This window comes from Mus pahari, chromosome 19, assembly GCF_900095145.1.
Source record: "Mus pahari chromosome 19, PAHARI_EIJ_v1.1, whole genome shotgun sequence".
Taxonomy (NCBI): domain Eukaryota; kingdom Metazoa; phylum Chordata; class Mammalia; order Rodentia; family Muridae; genus Mus; species Mus pahari.
Genome location: NC_034608.1, coordinates 73,845,747 through 73,867,386, shown reverse-complemented (window position 1 = coordinate 73,867,386; position 21,640 = coordinate 73,845,747). Strand labels below are relative to the sequence as shown.

The 21,640-nt window shown below is 36.2% G+C and overlaps 1 protein-coding gene across 1 annotated transcript in view; it reads left to right on the top strand.

The window, feature by feature from the left end:
• Positions 1 to 21,640, top strand: part of Galntl6 (polypeptide N-acetylgalactosaminyltransferase like 6) — a 1,056,791-nt gene that overhangs the window by 371,629 nt on the left and 663,522 nt on the right. Inside the window, exon 2 of the mRNA XM_021218705.2 lies at positions 3,387 to 3,495. Within this exon, the coding sequence (XP_021074364.1) occupies positions 3,387 to 3,495 (109 nt within the window). The remainder of the gene's footprint in view (positions 1 to 3,386; positions 3,496 to 21,640) is intronic.

Below are 21,640 nucleotides of genomic sequence, written 5' to 3'. Positions count from 1 at the left end.
TTTTTGGTTTTTCGAGACAGGGTTCCTCTGTATAGCCCTGGCTGTCCTGGAACTCACTTTGTAGACCAGGCTGACCTCGAACTCAGAAATCCACCTGCCTCTGCCTCCCGGGTGCTGGGATTAAAGGTGTGTGCCACCACGCCTGGCTGTATCTTTATTTCTTTAATGTATGCAATAGCATAAATTGAAAATATAAATAATAAATAAATAAATAATAGAAATAAAATAAATAATAAAAATAAAGAAAAATAACAGAAGAAAAATGTTTTTTCAAAACTCCACCTTAATAGCTGAACAGTTAAAGGATGTGCTAATCTGCCCACCTCCCTTTCCCATCTCATGATACTTGCCTATTATCATTGATCTGGCCCTTCAGACTCCTTCTTCATGGCTCCAGTTCCTCCATTCTGCTACAGATCTAACTATGCCCATCTCTGCTGACTGAAGCACCACACAATTCTCTATTCTGCCCAGCCATTTGGGTGATCAGCATTTATTGACAAAGCCGAGAGTAAATAGTAGGATGTTTACACAAACTTGCAGCAGGAGATTCTTGGTAAAGCACTGCAGTGCCATATCCAGACAGAAGGTATGAAGGCAGAGAAGTCAACATTTATATAATCCAAGGGTAAACTTTACACAGCATACAAAACAATATGCCGACAGAATCCCTCTTCTCTGCAGTCATAATTTTTATATAGCCTCAAAACAGAAGTCTTCTGCATCTAGAAAGTTTTAGGGACGTTTGGAGAGTTGTGAGTTGTTTGTTTTCTGAGTCTTCAGGAGACACCTTTAGAACTCAAGAGTCTTAATGATCTTCTTTCGAGAATAGATCATGTCAATTAGAAGGAAAAAAATCTATAGAAAAATGTGGGTTTAAACATGTCAATGACTAATGTCTTCCATGATTAATCTCTACCTTATATGTTGGGATATGGTCTCTCACTCAACCTGGAGCTTCCAGATTTGAGCATCCTGTCTGGCCAAAGATTAGGAGCAATCTTACTGTTGCCTTATTTTTGCACTGCTGTTAAAGTCAAATGCTGCCATTCTTGCTGTTCTCAGTGAGTGCTGGGAATAAAGATGTATATTCTTACACTTCTATGACTACCATGCTACCCAGTGAGCTGTCTGACTAACCTGTTTTGTCCTTTCCATCTTTGATTGGAAAATTGTTGGAGGCTACTGTTTCCCTATATGCAGACTGGCTCATTTATGTTTGTGATGTTCCTACCTTAGCCTCCGTAGCTCTGGGAACTTAGTCATTAACTAACATATCCAACCATAGTTGTTTTTATATACACATTAATAATTTAGCTCAAACTTTGTTAAAGGGTCTAAGTCCTTCCGATACATGTTTAGAAAAGAAGGAAATGGATATTTTTGTTCTTTTGGTATAGGCTTTATTTTCATGGAGAAGTCCTCTTTGAGGTGTTAGCTTTGATCTGGCATTATTGTGGAAGTATGGTGGGAAAGGCTAGGTAGCATGGTCATGTGTTTTAGCTAGACTGGCAGGGAACCTAATTTATCCGTAAATCATCTTAATCATCTAAACTTTACTCTCAGGGGAAAAAAAAATCTGATGTCTCTTGTACTTAGGTACTATTAAATTTATAGACTGCCTTGTGAGATTTTATCTTTTTATGAGAAGTTCATGGCAATCCAATTATTTGTTTTCTGGATATATCCATCTCATCACTGTGTTTGGTTTTGTGGAGAAAGTAAAGATCAGTTTTTGTTCAATACATCTCAACTAGAGTACAATGAAAACTGTTACAATTTTATTGCTGTCTACCTTAAGTATATTAAGATGAGAGGAATAGAGCATGCTAAGTAATAAGGAAGAATCTGTTTTTCACATGTCCAATATTTTCAAATGTCATTTAATTTGTAAACTTTATAATATATAACAAAATTATTTAAAATAATATTTTCTATAAAATATGGAAATAGAATAATATAATATAAAATAATGTATTCATCTTCAAGCTATATTTAAGAGAATTATCCCTAAAATGTAATTTTATTGTTGCAAAGTATTTATTAATAAATACACAGCTGACACAAATCACAGGATGTATCCTTTAAATTCAGTTCCTTATCATTTCTTGCTAGATTTTGCTATTGTGTTAGTGTAGTTTCAAATGTTATCAGTCTTCTGATACACACACAAACACAATGCTCACACATACACATTTTATTGTTCCTTTTATTTTCATATATTTAGTCTTTTCATCTCCTTTTTAAAATACATCTCTATTCTTTTAATTATTTGATGTATAGTCACTGTTAACATTCTTCAGTACCTTTTTTTTCCTGTTTGCTGCTACAATAACAAGAACAAAAAAATCTGAACTATGTTATTATGTTAATTAAGTAGGAAAAACTTTTCACTGATTTAAACCTTCTTGTTTTTAAACATTATATTTGATTTCTATCCTTTGAAAACACTGTACTACTCTGTAAGTGATAAAGATAAATTAATGGTAAATTAATAAGGATAATAGAAATGATATTTAAGACTAAGAGATAAGATAGTCTATTTGCCTTGAAAATACTTATGAAAAGGGAGCAAATAATTGAATCTATTAATCTTTCAACAAATTGAATTTTTCTACCCTATAAATTTTTCTTTTTTATGTTCACAGAGTGCTCACTATGAGACAAGTACTGTACTAAATGCTTTAGGAGACAACTTTTAAGTCCTTATAACATTGGGAGAAAAATTCCCATTATCCTGGAAATTAGACTAGAGCCAAGAGAATTATGTCAAATTTGAAAGCATTGTTCTCAAGCCAAGGTTTGAGTTCACTTTTTGAAGCCTGATATTATGGCCTTAATTGACACCGAACTATTGTATTGCATTTGATGTCTATTAAAGTATATTTCATGTATACACTAAAATTTCAGATGGGCACTCTGCCCTAACTCTTCTCAGGACCCACATCTATGTGTACCCCAAACCCAATGTGTTGGGATATCAACTTGTATATATCCCTTGCTTTAATATCATCTCATGTCATGACTTATGCTCAAGAATTACAATAAGAACCAAAGATTACTTTGAAAGAAATTTATTTCCACAATCTTAGTAATCACAAAAATAAGCAATAAGGGTGGGGTGTAGTCAACAAAATCTCCAGATTAAATAAAGTGTTTTATGGCTGGAGATGTGGGAATATCATGCTCTCATTTTAAAGGTTAAAATAAGGTTTTGGAGTGTGATTATTTTAGGTCAATAGCAATGGTTTTCATCTCAAAATGTTCAGAGGAGCCATTTAATTAACAAATCTTCTTGCGTTGCTTGTTCTGAGCCCTGCTGTGCTTATCATCCATGCAGAAGAAAATTCTTCCTTTTTATGCTTGAATACTTTCCTTTTCCACAGACATTTCCACTGGGCCTAGGAGATGGGCAATTCTATTCCTGGACAGATGGTCTGAGAAGAAAAGACTGGCATGACTATGAGAGCATTCAGAGAGATGCTTTGCGCTCAGGTATGGACTTCAGCATCAGACAGAGTGGTGCTGGTACTTCAGTGTTTTGTTTGTCCCTGCTAAGTTCTCATGTCAGTTTTTCTTCTGCATGCACTAAAGATGTCTGTCTTATGGGAACATTGGTGATCAACAAGGGACAGAAACAGATGAATTCAAATGAAACAGACAAAACAAATAATGAACAGCCTTTCCTTGGCTGCAGAGGTGGCCATCACAAACACACACATCTATATTATCTTAGATCCCCAAGTCCTTTTAAAATAATTCTGTGAGTCATGTTGGGATTTATCAGTAAGACATAAGCTGGTAAACACAATCCAGATTCACACACTGGGACAAATTATATCTAAATGTCAAAATTATATCTAAATGTCAGTACTAAGCGACTCAGTCATGCCACAAGCTTTTGGAATTTTAATTGGTTGTGACAGTTTCATAAATTACCACATCTGGCAATCTGAACTTTGTAAAACTTGGACTAAGAGTTCAATAGGACCAAATAGGTTTAAATTCATGTAGAGTTCTAGGCTGTGGATATATCTAGAAGAAAAAAATAACAGGAGTGTTCTTGGAGGAAGATTGGAAAAATTAGAATTCTGCAATTAAAAATTCAAAAAGAGCGTGTCAGTAGGCATCCTGAGCAAGGTGATGATGGTACATGGAAGGAGGCCCTTCTCGTGCAGCCAATGAAACTTTCCTGTTTCTCAGAGGGACTGTCCCAGAAATAGGATAGCTATCGTTTGCAAAGATATTTGGACAACAGTAAGGCACTCCACCAGACGCATAGCTATGACTACCGAGTATGTGGTCATCCTGGTCAACCTTGCTCAAACTCATCCCCTCGGGATAATGTCAGGGAGAGTGGTACATTGTCCTGACATGACTCTTCTGTGTCAGGTAGAGCTGATCCAATTATAGCTCCTCTTACTCTCATCTGTCTTTCTCTTTTTATCAAGAATAGCCCACCTCTCTATTTCATTAAAGTAACTTGTCCCAGAGATGATTCCTGTCTTAGAAGAATTGACCTTTTTGAGATATCATCTTCCCACCTTGACCAGGAGCCAATGGGAAATCACAGGACTGTTTTCCTCACCACCTGCTTCTCTGGCTAATCCTCTTATCTCTTATTTTTGTGAGCTTAGTCCACCTGTATTAATCTGACCATCTGTTCTTTATGCTTCAGGACTCACAAGGCTTTTTGAAATGTTTACTTAACCTTGTCAACTGAAACTGTAAGAATATAATAACAAAGTTATCACCAAATATTGAATGCATGTTTACTAATAAGTACATTACAGAATCTCAGAACATTTTTGGTAGATATTAGCCAAAATTTGTAAAAATATTGGGTCTTTACAAATTTATTCACAAAAATTATAAATTAATTAAGACTATATAGAGCAAATTAGTCCCAATTCTTCTCAATATGCCTATCCCAATTCCTAACATTAAAATAATATAATATTTGGACATGGAGTAATGATAGGTTTATGGAACAAAGACATCTTAAGTTAATAAGTTACTAGCTTTTCCACTTATGAATACTTAGCAAATCAATTTATATTTCTGATAATCTGCAGAGTTTTCCTTATTATTAAGTAATTGATAAATCAATGAAATGTAAAATAGTTGACCAATTATCTAGGCATCAGCTTATAATAACTGTAACTATGTAAAACTTTTGTTTCATTCTTACTTATAAGTACATTTGAATGTGAGTATATTTACACACGAGTGCAGTGTCTCTTGAGGCAAGAAGAGTTTGTAACTGTAGTTACAAACATTTTTGAGTTGCCTGACATTGGTGTTACTATAGCTATTAAATTCAGGTTTTCTGGAGGACCAGCAAGCATTCTTAACTTTTGAGTCATCATTCCAGACCACCAAACTGTAATTATTAAATCATGTTAGGTACTTTTACATGAATGGTTATACCTTCAGTTTGTGCAAACAAATTTTGGATCCAAAATCAATGAATTCCCTTTATTTCTGCTTCCTATTATGTGCTTGGTGTTTCGTCTCTGTGAGAATCAAGGGTTGTTCAAAGGACCTGGTAACTTAGTACTTTTCAATATGAATTAGGTATGATTGTTTTAAATGACTAATGTTAAGGTTCTTTAATGGCTTATTGGAGAATTGATATATCTTAAATAAGGCATTTAAAATCATTCAAACACACACAAATAGAGTCTCAAAATTAAATAAACAACTGTATATGTCAAATCCAGTCCTAATGGTCCATTGTCCCTCCTCAAACATTTAAATTTTATATTTCTCCATATGTATTAGTTTCTGTACTACTCTTAAACATATTATGATTTTTCTTGTGTTTGAAATATATTTAAAGTCTAATTATGCCCAATGATTTTAATTTTCCATTCACAATTATTTTTAAAATTAATTGTTGTCAACTTGCAAAACCAATTGATTCATATTTATGTTTTTTAATTTTCTAAGACATTCTATTTCTGGTTATTTTTATATTGCAATTATCATGTATAATGTATCTATAAACATTTTTTATGTATGGCCATGGGATAGACACAATATTTTATTGGGAATATATCAGATAATACATTTGTATGTTTAAGAAAGTTATTTCATAAGCTGTACCAAACTGTTCTCCAAAATTCTTAAGGCAGTTTCATTTTGGTCAGTAGTGGACTGAATTCCCATTGCTGCAATTCCTTTTAAGCACTTCATCCTTAAGAGTATTTTCTTAATTAAGAGTAGTGGAATTTATATACAATCACTTATAATTTTCATATTAGCTATTTTCATGAAATTAATCCCTTATGCTTATGAGCTGTCTTTTTTCTTTTTTGAAGAAAAAAATCTTATTAATGTCCAATTAAATTTTTATTTTTCTATTCCTTATGAATATATACAGTGCTTTATTTTAAAGGAATTTGTTTTTTTTCAATTTTTGATTAGATATTTTCTTCATTTACATTTCGAATGCTATTCCTAAAGTCCCCTATACCCTCCCCCTGCCCTGCTCCCCTACCCATTCATGACCATTTCTTGGCCCTGGAATTCCCCTGTACTGGGGCATATAGAGTTTGCAAGACCAAGGGGCCTCTCTTCCCAATGATGGCCAATAGGCCATCTTCTGCTACATATGCAGCTAGAGACACGAGCTCTGGGGGTACTGGTTGGTTCATGTTGTTGTTCCACCTATAGAGTTGCAGACCCCTTCAGTTCCTTGTGTACTTTCTCTAGCTCCTCTATTGGGAGCCTGGGTTCCATCCAATAGCTGACTGTGAACATCCACTTCTGTATTGCCAGGCCCTGGCATAGCCTCACACGAGACAGCTATATCAGGGTCCTTTAAGGAAAATCTTGCTGGCATGTGCAATAGTGTCTGTGTTTGGTGGCTGATTATGGGATGGATTCCCAGGTGGGATTGTCTCTGGTTGGTCCATTCTTTTGTCTTGATGTACTTTGCTAGGTATATATAGTAAAGTCTATTATCTCATATTATGCAAACTTTTCAATACCTCCTTCATATGTAGGCAGTGAAATAGTTTTTCAGTATAATTCAGTTAAACTCTATCTCTATCTTTATCTCTATTCTTCCCTCCCTTCTTCTTTCTCCTTTCCTCCTCTCTTCAACCTTTCTTTCCTCCATCTTTGCTTCCCTCTTTCCCTTTCCTTTTTCCTGTTCCCTTCTTTATTGAGATAGGGTCTCATTCTGTAGTCTTGTTTTGATTCCTCTGCTCCTAGACAAGTGCAAGGGTTGGAGGTATAAACCACAACTACAGTCATAGGCTGATCATTTCTTAAGTATGATTCATGCCAATGTTGATGTTTTGTACCATCTTGTAAAAACTTGAGACTGTTACCCTCTACGTTTAGGGACTAAATCCAAATATTCACTTTCATATGGCAGAATGTAAGAATTTAGCACTTATTTGTATTTCAGTTGATTGTAAATGCAAGTTTCAGCAGCGGTTAGTGGAATATTTTACATCCATTTATCTGAGTGCTCACTAGTATAAATTAAATTTCTATATTTTGTGATCCTTTGGAGTTCTTAACCTCCTTTTAAGAAATGAAAATTCCTGTCATAATAGTATGAAAATAATAATAATAATAATAATAATAATAATAATAATAATAGTAGCTCATGGGTAGTATCTTAATAGTAATTATTGACTCGTAATTAACTGATAAGGAGTGATTTTTGATTACTTTTTGCATTGATGTGTCTGAATTATTTCATTGTATTATTTCTGATAGACAAGAAGAGAACATATGCACAGTTTTAAAAATTAGACTATAAATATACTAGTAAATTAGAACATAATTAGTATTTGTCAAATTATCTGCTGCAGATTGTATCAAGATGATTTATTATGATTCAGGGTGTTTTGTAAGTCAATTCTCTGGTTTTTAAGTGGTAATCTTAGAAGACCAACCTTATCTAGATTCTTTACATCTTTTAGAATCTTTATTAACATTACACCTGGTATATAGACATGCTCATGACTTCTTTTTCTATTTTTTTATTCTTCTCTCATCCAATATATCCAAATGGTAGCCTCTCCTCTTTTCTGTCCTGCCTGTTCTCCTTACACCTTCCTTCTTCCCCAGATCCACTGTTCTCGATTTCCTTTCAGAAAATAGCAGGCCTGCCAGGAATATCAACTGAACATGGCATAAAAGAATGTACTAAGCCTAGGCACAAACAATCATATAAATGCTGGTTGAGGCAACCCAGCAGCAGGAGGAGTGTGCCAAGAGTAAGCAATAGCATCAGAGACACCACAAGGCAAACTGTTGGTTCCCACAAAACCCCAAGCTAATCAACACCATGCAGGCAGAGGACCTATGACAGACCCAGGCAGTCTCTCTGATTACTGCCTGGATCTCTGTGAGTCCTTATGAGCCCTGTTTAGTTGATCCTCTGAGCTGAGTTCTCCTGGTGGTCTTACTCTCTCTAATACAAATTGAAATTTAGGAAATTCTGAAAATCATAATTGCCCGCTCCTATCTTTTAGAGTTTTAATGTTAACAGTCATCATACTTATCATACCTGTATATTATGACAATTTAAATTTTTTATCTTTTCTTGAACTTTATTTCTTTTGTCTTTTTGTCTTGTCAAAACACATACTTAGCAGTGTAATGCTGAACAGCTAGTAACAATGGCTACCCTTGACTTGTATGATGTCTACAATAGCGAATTAAATCCTCTTTTTATGATTTTATTTAGAACTATCACTTCTCCATCTATATAACTTCATTATAAATGTGCTTTGCCACAATTACTAACAAGATTAAATATTCCTTAAAAAATATACTTCTAATGATCTGGTGACCTGATTAGCTAAGACAGGTATTTTAGGTTTTTTTTTTTTTTTTTTTTTTATGTGTGTATTTGGTGTATTGGTGTGTGTGTGTGTGTGTGTGTGTGTGTGTGTGTGTGTGTTCATGCACCCATATGTACCTGCTTATGTATTCAAGAAGAGGGGTTTGGAAACCTGGCCTTTTAACTGAATGCTGGGATTCAAACACATATCTGTTAATCCATTTTTCCAGGCCAATAGGGATTTTGATATGAGGAGAATCATATTTTAAAAGCATCTTTGGATGCTTATGTTTGATCTTATTTCTTTGGAATAGGTATTTAAGTATTCATAAACAATCCACAAATTCTACTCTAATACTCAGTAGTCAAATAAAATTACATTCAATATTTTGCTACTTCTTATTTTCTTAGTCAATGATACTTATATGTTTGAATATCAGCAGCCTTCATTCTGTCTTATTCATTCAGCCCTTTTAAATATTCCATTGACACAATAAATGCTTTTAGAGATCCACTGGAACTCAGAGGCAGTGCAATGACCTAGCATGCACAAGGCTGCAGGTTAGATCCTCAGTATTGACATTAAAATAGGGACAAATTTACATGACAACCTACATCATGTAATGGATCAAGCATATACAATGATTTGCAAATATGAGCTGCATGCTGTTGGACAGAGGGCATGGTTCTTCAGTGGATTTTTACTTTCCTAACACTGTGACCATTCTTATCTAAACCATGAAATCCTTGCCTTAATTATCTAAGTGTCCTTCAAACTGGTCTCTTTGTTTCAAAATTCTTCAAATAGAATCTAAAGGGATATTTTTGAGATAATCCAATGACTTAATTTTTCCACTTAAACTGCTGAAAAGGATGGCAATTGGATTTAAAACCAAAGCCAAGTTCAAATCTTAAACTCTAAACTCCAATATGCTCTATAATTGACCCATCTATAACCTCATATGTTGAGTAGTGTGTAGTCTGTTGCTCTCATGTTCTTCTACAATATGCAGGAAATTTTCCATGGAATGTTACTGCCCCCCGAAACTGTTTTATCCATATTACATAAATTGATTCATTACTGTTACTGTGTTATTAGTTTTCAAATCAAAATAGTCTTCCATTACCATGTTATCATTTTATAAACAATCATTAATATTCTGTGGCTTTTCTATATATTCAATATATATATATATATATACATATATACATATACATATATATATATTAATAATATGTGTGCAATTAGTGAGTTAAAGCCTATGATTCTAATAAATATAGATATTTATCCAAAGGCTCTAACTTACAGTATAACCTTGACTTGTTTGTATTGCCTTTTTGACTGTCAGTGTTCCCACAGTAAAACACTCGTTTTTAAAACATGGTTAAATATACTTGCTATTTCTCTCTTCTGGAAAATGCATGTCATGCCCCTTTAAGTGACTGTTAGCTCAGGTCCACGCTGGTAAAGGGTCATACTTCTTCCTACTAATTTCCACAGTAAAATATTGAAAGGATATGCATTCAAAGAAAATTTGAGAGGTAGGAATTTACCATGCTTTGTATCATTAGTGCTCCACTCTCTGACGTTTCTTTAAGCAACATGTCACTTCAGTGCTGGTCAGAGGCCCATTCTTCTCCTAAATGTATTATTCTACATAATTTAGAAGATTGCTAGTCAAATCTATCAGAAGCACAAATGCATCCAGCTGGGATAGAGTGTACCTACATCGCTTTCCAAAATTTAAAATAAAATAAAATAAAATAAAGTGTAATTTTCTCTTATATTTTATGGTTGTGAGCCTAGCCTTTAACGGCTGAGCCATCTCTCCAGCCCTAATTTTTTATTCTCAATGTTTATAAAATATAATTTTGGTATAATTAGCATGATTCCTGGTCATCTTTTATCAATGTGTCATGTAGTTAAGGAACATCATCTGGCATTCTTTGCTTACTTGAAACAATAAAAACATTGTTTACTGTTAATAGTTTTCTGAAATTTATGCCTGAATGGTGAATTCTTAAGAAGCACATAAAGGGCAGGCAGTGGTGGCACATACCCTTAATCCCAGCACTTGGGAGGCAGAGGCATTCTGAGTTCGAGTTCAGCCTGGTTTACAGAGTGAGTTCCAGGACAGACAGGGCTACACAGAGAAACCCTGTCTCAAAAAAACAAAACAAAAAACAAAACAAAACAAAAAAAGAAGCTCATAATGATATTAGTTAGGATATGGTCAATTTTAGAGAAGTACCAAATTTATTATGATTCATTGAATTAGATTTACATATTAATGAAATATTACATTTATAGGCATTGTATAATCAGAAAAGGTAAAATGAAACAAAGGGTCTCTATTGAGATTTCTCATCTATAGGTCTAAAAATAGAATTAAACTTAGGGAAAATTAAATTGAGTAAAATTCATCTAGGGAAAATTTCCTTCAATCTCACAATCTGAAAATAGCAATGTAAAAACATCTCAGGAGATTTATTAACTAAAATCTAATTATATAAAAATATAGTTATCTTTTAAATCTAATTCAGTAGGAGGTGGAGATTTAGTAGCGTATATGGCTAACAATCTCAAAACCCTGGGTTTGGTTCCCATAAGTGAAAAAATAATCAGTTTAATTAACCTACTCGTAAAAGTTGTACTGTCTCACTGTTTAGTAACTTTTACTTCCCACAGATAAGAATGCATGAGATTTATTAGTCTTATTTTCCTCATTAGTAAAATATGGCTTGATGATCATACCTATCACAGTTATTTTAAATGTTAATTAAATTGTCCAATTAAAATGCTCGTGCTGTTCCCTAAATGATCTTTATATATTCATATAACCTTGATTTCTACTTCCATCTGATGATAACTTGAATCAACTGTCATAATTTTTCTTTTGCATTCATATCTAAGCAATATAGAAAAACTTGCAAACATTTTCATGGTAGTTGGTGTATTAACTTGTACTTGCAATAGAGCTCTCTCTTACTTTGGCATTTATATTATAAGTATTTAGTGAAATTCTGCCTCATGTATATGTTCCTCTCATATTGTATTTATCACTTATCAAACACAACTCTTTTATATGGCACAGTAGTGATTATTATCAAAATGTTTTTTTCTATAAATGTACATATTCTGCAAGGGTCATATATTTAGATCATAATCCTTGATCATAAAAGAATAGAACAGGTTCTGCTGTGGAAAAATACATTCTAATTTAAAAAAAACTCTCAAGGACAAACTGATGAACACTTAGTATAAGGAAAGAACTGGAATCCAGACAGACCTAAGAAACCAAAGTGTAATTGGAGATTTTGCCTGAAATTCATTTTCCAATGAATTTCCAATATTATGAGGTTTTGTACTATTGCTATGCTTTATCTTTTAATGAGAAGAGAGAAGTCATTCTTGCATCATTGTGTAGCATGTACAAGCTACAGGAAGAAGCGTAAGGCAATTGGAAATTGAGCTTGAGTCTTGGATGACCTGGCCAATGACATCAATACCATGACACTAAGAAAATATTGCAGTTGTCCCATGGATTTATACCAACCTGGAGTCTTGCATGATTGAAGGGTACCATTCATTTAAACCCACATTGTCAATGATGAAGTGTATTATATTTTTGTCACAATTTCATAGGAATTCAAATCATTACTTGGGACATCTATCAAAATTCATATCCAGAGGCTGGCACAATTTTGTCAGTAATGAGTTATGAGCTTTCTTGGCCCCATTTCTTAATGAATGCAGAGAAGGAAATATGTTTTAATCCATGAGAAAAGGCACATTGCCAGCTATGGAGACTGACATCAGAAACATAGACTGCAATTTTACCTGACATCCTTTGCTTGAATAGCACCATATCTTAAGCAGCATTCATGCCAGATAAAAACAACTGCTACTTCGATGTTTTGTAAGCACAGAGAGGTGACAGGAATGCTCCTTAAGAACGCGAGAAGCCCAGAGCATGGGCATTATTACTTGAATGGAAAATTTCCTTGCTCCTACCTTGTATAATAAATCTGCATTATTTATAAAGCATATTTCATAAAATAATGGGAAAATCAAGACTGAATAGCTAATTTAATTTAGTGAAGTGTTTGATATGCTGGTATGAAATGACTAGAAGAACAAAATAGAATTAACATCATCAAGTATTTAATAATGATCTGAATCTCTATGGTGACCAACTGAACCTTAGGGATCCAACTTTATTATTGGATGAAAATGACTAGATTAATTTATCAGGCATGGGCCTACATAACAATCTAATAGAATTTAGTAGTTCATGTTCATTTGGCTGTAGATATTATGATCCAGATCAGTTTATGAAAAACATTTTTGTTATTAAGCAATCATATTTAATTAAAGCATCACTTGAAATTGTGGCAAAAGGTTTGTGCATAGAAAATTGGTAGAGTCATATTTGTTTTGCAGTCCTCATATTTTGTAATGAGGGATAATTTTATGGACATAACAATACATCTATGTATGATTTCACATACACATTGTAATTATTTTTGCTCCAAAACAAAAGCATTCAATTTATTGTCCAAATTTGAGACATTACTAATAAACTTAAGATGAAGACCTAGCATTTTTTCAGTATGTAATCTTTATTGCCTATATTAATCTTTTCTCACTTCTTTTTTTCCTACATGTATAGTGTTTTGACAAATAGAGAACCAATTCTTATTCCTGAATCCAGATCACATTTTCACGGGAAGACAAATATTATTAAAAATATTTTTATATAAACAACAAATTTAGGAAAGTTCAAGTTCTCTATATGAATTCAATAATCACACTATATTATACACACAGCATACTCAATGGCAGCAACGTAAATCCAATGTTGTTCTTCCTTATCATCTCTTAATTGTCCTTCCATCCCTCAATGCTTCATACTTATCAGGCACATAAGCTATATTGTACTGTGTCTCATCAAAATGCAGGTAACATGAGGGATTTTTTTCCTTTTTATAGAATTAACTTTTTTCATACAATTTATTTTGACTATGTTTTCCCCTCCCCAATTCCTCTACTAGCAACCCTACCTCCTACCAACTTAACTTTATGTTCTCCATGTATATTTAAAATATACTAAACAAGAGAGAGAGAGAGAGAGAGAGAGAGAGAGAGAGAGATTCCACAAAAACATAATAATGGGAACCAAAAACTTAAGAAACCAATATGATAAAAACTGCACAAATATTTGGGTAAGTGGTTATTAGTGGGAGTCTATGTCTACTTGTCCTCTGTGCTAGAACCCAGACTGGCTTGAGCTTGGCATGGTGGCAGAGTCTCTGTGAATTTCATATTGGCATCAGTCCTTTTGTGTTAGGAATACTATTGTCTTAAGTCACCCATCATCTTTGGCTCTTAGAATCTTCCTACTTCCTCTTTTGCAAGGATCTCTGAGCCCTGAGGTAAGGAGTTTGATGAAGTTAACCCATCTAATGTACTACAAAGTTGACATGAAGAATCTTTGTTTTTTTCTTAAGTGATATTATATTTTTATTAGATATTTTCCTTGGAGAGGAAACTAGGACATGAAGGATCTTTAACTATCACAACAAAACTGTGATTTCTGCTTCTGGTACATTTAATAAGTGCCATTCTCCTCTCTCAAAAGCCTTACCCTATCTCTAGGTGCCATGGAGGTCTCATGGAATCTCAACAGGTACCTAGTCTTCTTCTCCCTAGCACAGCATTGACAATGAATATTTGACAGCTACCTAGCCTCACTGGTTCCCTCTTGTCTTAGTCAGGGTTTCTATTCCTGCACAAACATCAGGACCAAGTTGGGGAGGAAAGGGTTTATTCTGCTTACATTTCCATACTGCTGTTCATCACCAAAGGATGCAGGACTGGAACTCAAGCAGGTCAGAAAGCAGGAGCTGATGCGGAGGCCATGGAGGGATGCTCTTTACTTCCTTGTTTGCTTGCCCTGGCTTGCTCAGCCTGCTCCTCTCTTATAGAACCAAGACTACCAGCCCAGAGATGGCACCACCCACAAGGGGACCTCTCCCCCTTGATCACTGATTGAGAAAATGCCTTACAGCTGGATCTCATGGAGGCATTTCCCCAACTGAAGCTCCTTTCTCTGTGATAACTCCAACCTGTGTCAAGTTGACACAAAACAAGCCATTACAATTGACCCCTTGTCAACTTGACACACAAACACATCACTAGTAAGCCTCAACCCGTAGTTTCTTATTCATCCCCAAGATCTAAACAACTTTAAAAGTCCCACAGTCTTTACNTATTAAAAGTTCAATTCTTTTAAAATATCCAGTATCTTTTAAAATTCAAAGTACTTTAAAATTTGAAGTCTCTTAACTGGGCTTCACTAAAAAACTTCCTTCAAGAGGGAAAAATATCAGGGCACAGTCACAATCAAAAGCTAACTCAAACTCCAAATGTCCAATGTCTGGGATCCAACTCACCATTTTCTGGGCTCCTCCAAGAGCTTGGGTCACCTCTCCAGCCCTGTCCCTTGTAGCACACAACTTGTCTTCTAGGCTCCAGCTGCCTGTACTCTACTGCTGCTGCTATTCTTGGTACTGGCATCTCTAAAACGCTATTGTCTTCCACTGTAACTTGGCTTGAACAATAGCCTCTCATAGGCTCTCTTCATGGTGCCTAACCTCAACTCCTTTGCATGACCACTTCAATCCTGAGCCATCAATTGCAACTGAGGCTGCACCTTCACCAGTGGCCTTCCATGGCCTCTCACAGTGCTTCCATGGCATCTCACAGTGCTTCCATGGCCTCAGCTGCTCTGCATGACCCCTTCATGCCTTCAAAACCAGTACCACATGGGTAACTCTTACACATTACCAAGTCCAGCCACAGCACAAGGTACAACCTTGGCTATCTCTGGAACATAGCCTCTGTGCTCTCAGNAAACACTTCCCAGAAGATGTCACCTCAGTGATGCTGGTCTCTTCTTAATCAGCGCTAATTTCTTAGATCCACCCAACCAGCATCAATAGTCCCAGTAATACAAAGGTTTTGCTTTAGTAGTTCTGGTATCTTGTTAATCACAGCTGATTCTTTAGCTCCAGCTAACCAGAACCACAGAATCTCCACTATCAAAACAGCAATGACCCTGAAAAGAGTCTTTAATCTTCCCTCTGAAATTTCACAAGCCAGGCCTCCATCTTCTGCACTGTTCTCAACATTATCTTCAGAGCTCCTACACAACATCCCACAAAGTTCTTAACACCAAATAGATCTTCTAGCCCAAAGTTCCAAATCCTTCCACAGTCCTCCCCAAAACATGGTCAGGTTGTCACAGTAATACCCCACTATGCTGGCACTAATTTGTCTTAATCAGGGTTTCTATTCCTGCACAAACATCATGACCAAGTAGCAACTGGGGAGGAAAGGGTTTATTCAGCTTACATTTCCATACTGCCTTTTATCATCAAAGGATGCAGGACTGGAACTCAAGCTGGTCAGAAAGCAGGAACTGATGCAGAAGCCATGGAGGGATGTTCTTTACTGGCTTGCTTCCCCTGGCTTGCTCGGCCTGCTCTCTCTCTCTCTCTCTCTCTCTCTCTCTCTCTCTCTCTCTCTCTCTCTCTCTTTAAATTTATTTATTATTATTTTCTTTATTTACATTTCAAATGCTATCCGAAAGTTCCCTATACCCTACCCCCCGCCCCTGCTCCCCTACCCACCCACTCCCACAACTTGGCCCTGGCCTTCCCCTGTGCTGGGTCATATAAAGTTTACAAGACCAAGGGGCCTCTCTTCCCAATGATCAGCCTGCTCTCTTATAGAACCAAGACTACCAGCCCAGAGATGGCACTACCCACAAGGGGACCTCCCTCCTTGATAACCAATTGAGAAAATGCCTTACAGCTAGATCTAGTGGAGGCATTTCACCAACTGAAGCTCCTTTCTCTGTGATAACTCCAACCTGTGTCAAGTTGACACAAAACTAGCTAGTACACCTCCCAAGGTCCTGAGTTCTGCCTCTGTTCCCTAACACAGTGTATAAGAATGTTTGCTTTACAGGTCTTATGGACCCCAACAAAGATGGGGAGAGTACCTCTCTCTTCATTATTTTGTCACCCATTCATTAAGCTAATAATAATTCATTAAACTAATAATAAATATTGCAGTTCCCTCTTACAGAAAAGCAGAAATAAAAGTTTATCCCATCAGTTTTCCCAAAGTTATTCAGCTATAAATTTGTCAGTCATTATTTAGTCTTTCTCTATTTTTAGGTCAAATAGTTTTATTAATTTTCTTGCTTTGTTGGTTTGTGTTTTCCTGGATTTCTTTAAGGGATTTATCAATTTCTTCTTTAAGGGCCTCCTCAATCATCTTCATATGGGTGATTTTAAGGTCCTTTTCTTATGCCTCAGTTATGTTGGAATATTCAGGGCCTGCTGTGGTAGGATAAACAGGCTCTGGTGAAGACACACTGCCCTGGCTGTGATTGATTGTGTTTTTATGTTTGTGCTCCGCATCTGGGTTTGAAATGGTTATAGGTCTAGGTACCAACTTCTGAGTTTGACTTTGTTAGGTCAGTGTTTGTCCCTTGTTTCTTTTCCCTGTCTGGATTTTCAGAGAGTATGGTTCTGTGCCTTGCCTGATAGGAAATTTCCTTTGTCCTGAACCTCATAGCCACTGGGAGTTCCATGTTAAATGTATTTCTAGGTATTGGGAGCTGACACTAAGGAATAGGGATAAACTAGGATTCTAAAGGATTTCACAAGAGGGAGAAGAGCTTGTTCAACCAGGATCTGTCTTACTTTGTCTCCTTGGGGTGTGGGGGAGAAGGCAGTGAAGAGGGCTCTGCTATAGAGATGGTCTGCTATAATGCTGGGGATGATACTAGAGTAACCAGAGAGAGGAAGATGTGCAGCCAGCCTGCTTTCTTGGAAGGTGCGCTCTGTGGTTTAGCTGGGATTGCCTGCTGAAGTTGGGGTACGAGATAAAACAAGTGGGGAACGGGAGTTTAGGAGGGGAAGGTCCCGAGGGATGCACAGGATATGAGGGCAGAGGGGGGAGGAGGGCTGCAGCAGATGTTCTGTTTCTAGTTAAGGGTGAGACTAAAGAATTTGGGTTAGAGGAGAGGAGGGGCGGTGAAGATCTTCAGTTAGCTTACCTGTTTCCCTGGCTGCTCAGCGGCTGTGCTCACAGGGAATGCCTGTTGCTATTAGAGCTGGAATGATGAGATGACTTGGAGGAAGGAGGGGGGTACGGGAGAAGATTTTTGTGATACATTGAGGATGGGGTCAGAAAGAGAGATTAGTAAGGGGTGCTTGCTGGGGCTGAGGTGAGGCTTTCAAGGGGAATATCTGTGAATCCAGAGACTGTGGAAACAGGGGCCAGGGAGGGCTGCCAGAGGTATTCCGCTGCAGACCTGGGCATGAGACTTGAGGATTGGATCTGGGTGACCAGAGGGAGAAGGGCCAGTCACCACTTCTTCAACTATACAGTAACTGTGAAATCAACATTACTTATGCTTTCTTTCTTTTTTGTTTTTGTTTTGTTTTGTTTTGTTTTGTTTTGTTGTTGTTCGTTTTGTTTTGTTTTTTCAAGACAGGGTTTCTCTGTATAGCCCTGGCTGTCCTGGAACTCACTTTGTAGACCAGGCTGGCCTCGAACTCAGAAATCTGCCTTCCTCTGCCTCCTGAGTGCTGGGATTTAAGGCATGTGCCGCCACGCCCAGCTTACTTATGCTTCCTTATAGAGAATAAAAATAAAGAAAGAAGGAAGCCAGAATAGAAACAACCTTGCCATAAAGACTTTAACACTAATTTGTCTTACATCCTTATCCTTTTAAAAATTCATTAATTTTAGAGATCACTGGTTGTCATTTCCAACAGGAAATGAGGTAAATAGTACTGAATCCAGAGAAAATTTGCTTGATATATTTAGCTGCTTTCGTTATCATTAATTAGGATATTTCCTAATATTCGACTTTCATTTTGGAAAATTTTCATTCTGTCAGATATTTTTAATTACGCCTTTGTTGCATTTATTTATGGGGGAGGGGCATGCACATACCACAGCACATATGTGAAAATCAGAGAACAGCCCCAAGGAGTTGATTTTCTCCATCCCCATGTTTTTACAGGAGAATGAATTCAGATTCTTTAGCTCGACAATAATTTCTTTTGCCAGCTGGGCCACTGTGCCTACACAAGGTGTGGCTTTTCCAGTAGCGGAATCATATGAAGGCATTCACATTCTTGATACATTGTGGGAGTTAATCAGTCATTTTCTCAAAATAAATTATTAGGAAATGGATGACAAAGATTCAAACATGAAATAAATTAATTTGGTATTGCAGTGCATCTCCTAACAGCTGTGCAAAAGGCTCTCGTGGCTTTAATAATTTCATGTTTTAAGCCACTGTTTAATGTCAAAAGAGACTGTAAGATTCCCTTCCCTCCAGAGAGTTGGCATTTCAAACAAAATTCCTGCAAATATGCAATTACACTCTATCTCTGACAAAGGAGCTTGGAACACTGCTTAATTTAGTCCTCACCGGCACGACAGCCCTCCAGTGCTTCCTGTCACGAGAGTTACCACAGTGTGGTTACAGGTGCATGAACATAGTTTCTTTCCACTTATGTTTTAAATTACTTGACTGCCAAGTAAACAGAAAAATAATTAGTTGAGCCTGTTCAGTTAGTTAAAGAGCTCAAGATAATAATGGCTTTCTCAAAATAATAAGAATATAAACTAAATATTTTAAAATACAAGCCACTCAACTATGAGTCAGAGGCTATAGGGCTATAGACATACAAAGTTGTCAGGCATAGGCTTTTACTTCACTAATTACATTATTAACTGAGAAAAATTTTTGTGTGTGTTTGTATGTGTGTGTGTGTGTGTGTGTGTGTGTGTGTATGTGTATATGTGTGTGTGTGTGTGTGTGTGTGTGTGTTGTTCATGGGCACATCTGTCGTCACATATTTGCAGATGCTTCATGTTGACATTGTTTATCTTCTTCAATCACTCACCGTACACTTGCAGACACAATCTCATGTTAACCCTAGAGCTGACAATTACATAAGACAAGCTGGTTGGTGGGTCCCAGGCATTCCCTTGCCTTGTTAGACCTTGTTAGTACTGAGAGTCCGGTACACACTGCCACATGTAAGTTTTCACTAAGGATGTAAACTCAGGTCCTGATAATTGCATGGTGTGCACTTTACTAAGATATCTAGCTGGCCCTCTGTAAGACATTTCTAGTAATTAATGCCTCTTTTTTCTCCCTTTTCACTTTTTAATTTTTGCCTATTTAATTATTTTCTTTCTAGTCTCACCCAATAAATACACACACATATATATATATAGTGACACATATATATGAACATACAAAAACTGATCAGAAAATATTTAAGTCAGTTCTTGATAACGACTATATAATTGTCTAATAATTGTATGTCATGAGTAAGTTTTACTTTAATCCTTTTTAACATGATAAATATATTTTATATGAATTTTGGATTGAAAAATTAAGGGAAATAAGAACTTAATTTGTTGAGGAATGGTACAGGAAAAATCATCTATATGGGTATTTAACTAATAATATTCTAGCACCTACTACTTATAAGAATTGTGGTAATCCAGGTAAATTTATAATATACTCTTTTGGTTCTGCACATGCGTATACATATAAATTATATTTTATGCACACTGAATTTATAATGGAAATATTAATTATCCAAGTGCTATTATGTAATAGTATGTTGTGGTAATTTTACTAAATATTTAACAGCTGCCTAAAAATGTGACTCATTTCCCATCGCTCCCCTGAATTTTTAAGACTAAGAGTTCATTTTGCTCGTTGCTCCATTATTTCTTCTTCAAAGCCTGTCCATCAACAAAGACTATCATTTATTCCTGTTACCACACCATACCTTTGTCTCTCGATTGCCAGCACTACCTCGCAATTCCAATGTCTACCAATTTCTTTCACCATGGAGCCTAACTCTCTTTTACATGTTTTCTATGTTCATTTTCCTACATAGTGACGTGTGTGTGTGTGTGTGTGTGTGTGTGAGAGAGAGAGAGAGAGAGAGAGAGAGAGAGAGAGAGAGAGAGAGAGAGAGAGAAGAGGGAGAGGGGAGAGGGGTAGAGAAGAGGGAGAGGGGGAGGGGTAGAGAAGAGGGAGAGGGGGAGGGGAGGGAGAATGTTGTGAAGTTCAGAGGACACTCAGGCAGCAGGTTTGGCTGCAGTCACCACTTACCCACTAAGCTTTCTTCCCAGCCCTAGAGATGCATTTTAAAGCCATAGTTTAAATGATTGATTGCACCAACACTAACATAAATCATTTAAATTAACTGGTCATTGTAACGAATTTGTGTAAGACCCAAGTATTTTGAGACCCTATAACACCTGAACTACTTCTATATTATTTTTTATTAAATATTTCCTTTTAATGAGTCAACTCTTTACTGGCTACAAAGGATTCTCCCCCCCCCCTTTTTTATTGAATATTTTATTTATTTACATTTCAAATGTAAACCCCTTTCCAGGTTTCTACCCTCTCCCATCCTCCTCCCCCTGCTCCTATGAGGATGCTCTCCCTCCCACTCCCCAGCTCCCACCAGATCTCCCTACACTGGCACAGAGCCTTCACAGGATCAAGGGCCTCCCCTCCCTTTGATGCCAGACAATGCCAATGCCATCCTCTGCTACATATGAGGCTGGGGCCATTTGTACTCTTTGATTTGTACTCTTTGATTACAAATATATATATATATATATATATATATATATATATATATATATATATATTTGTAAATATAATGTGTTAGTCTCTATAATGTTACTTTAGCTCCTTC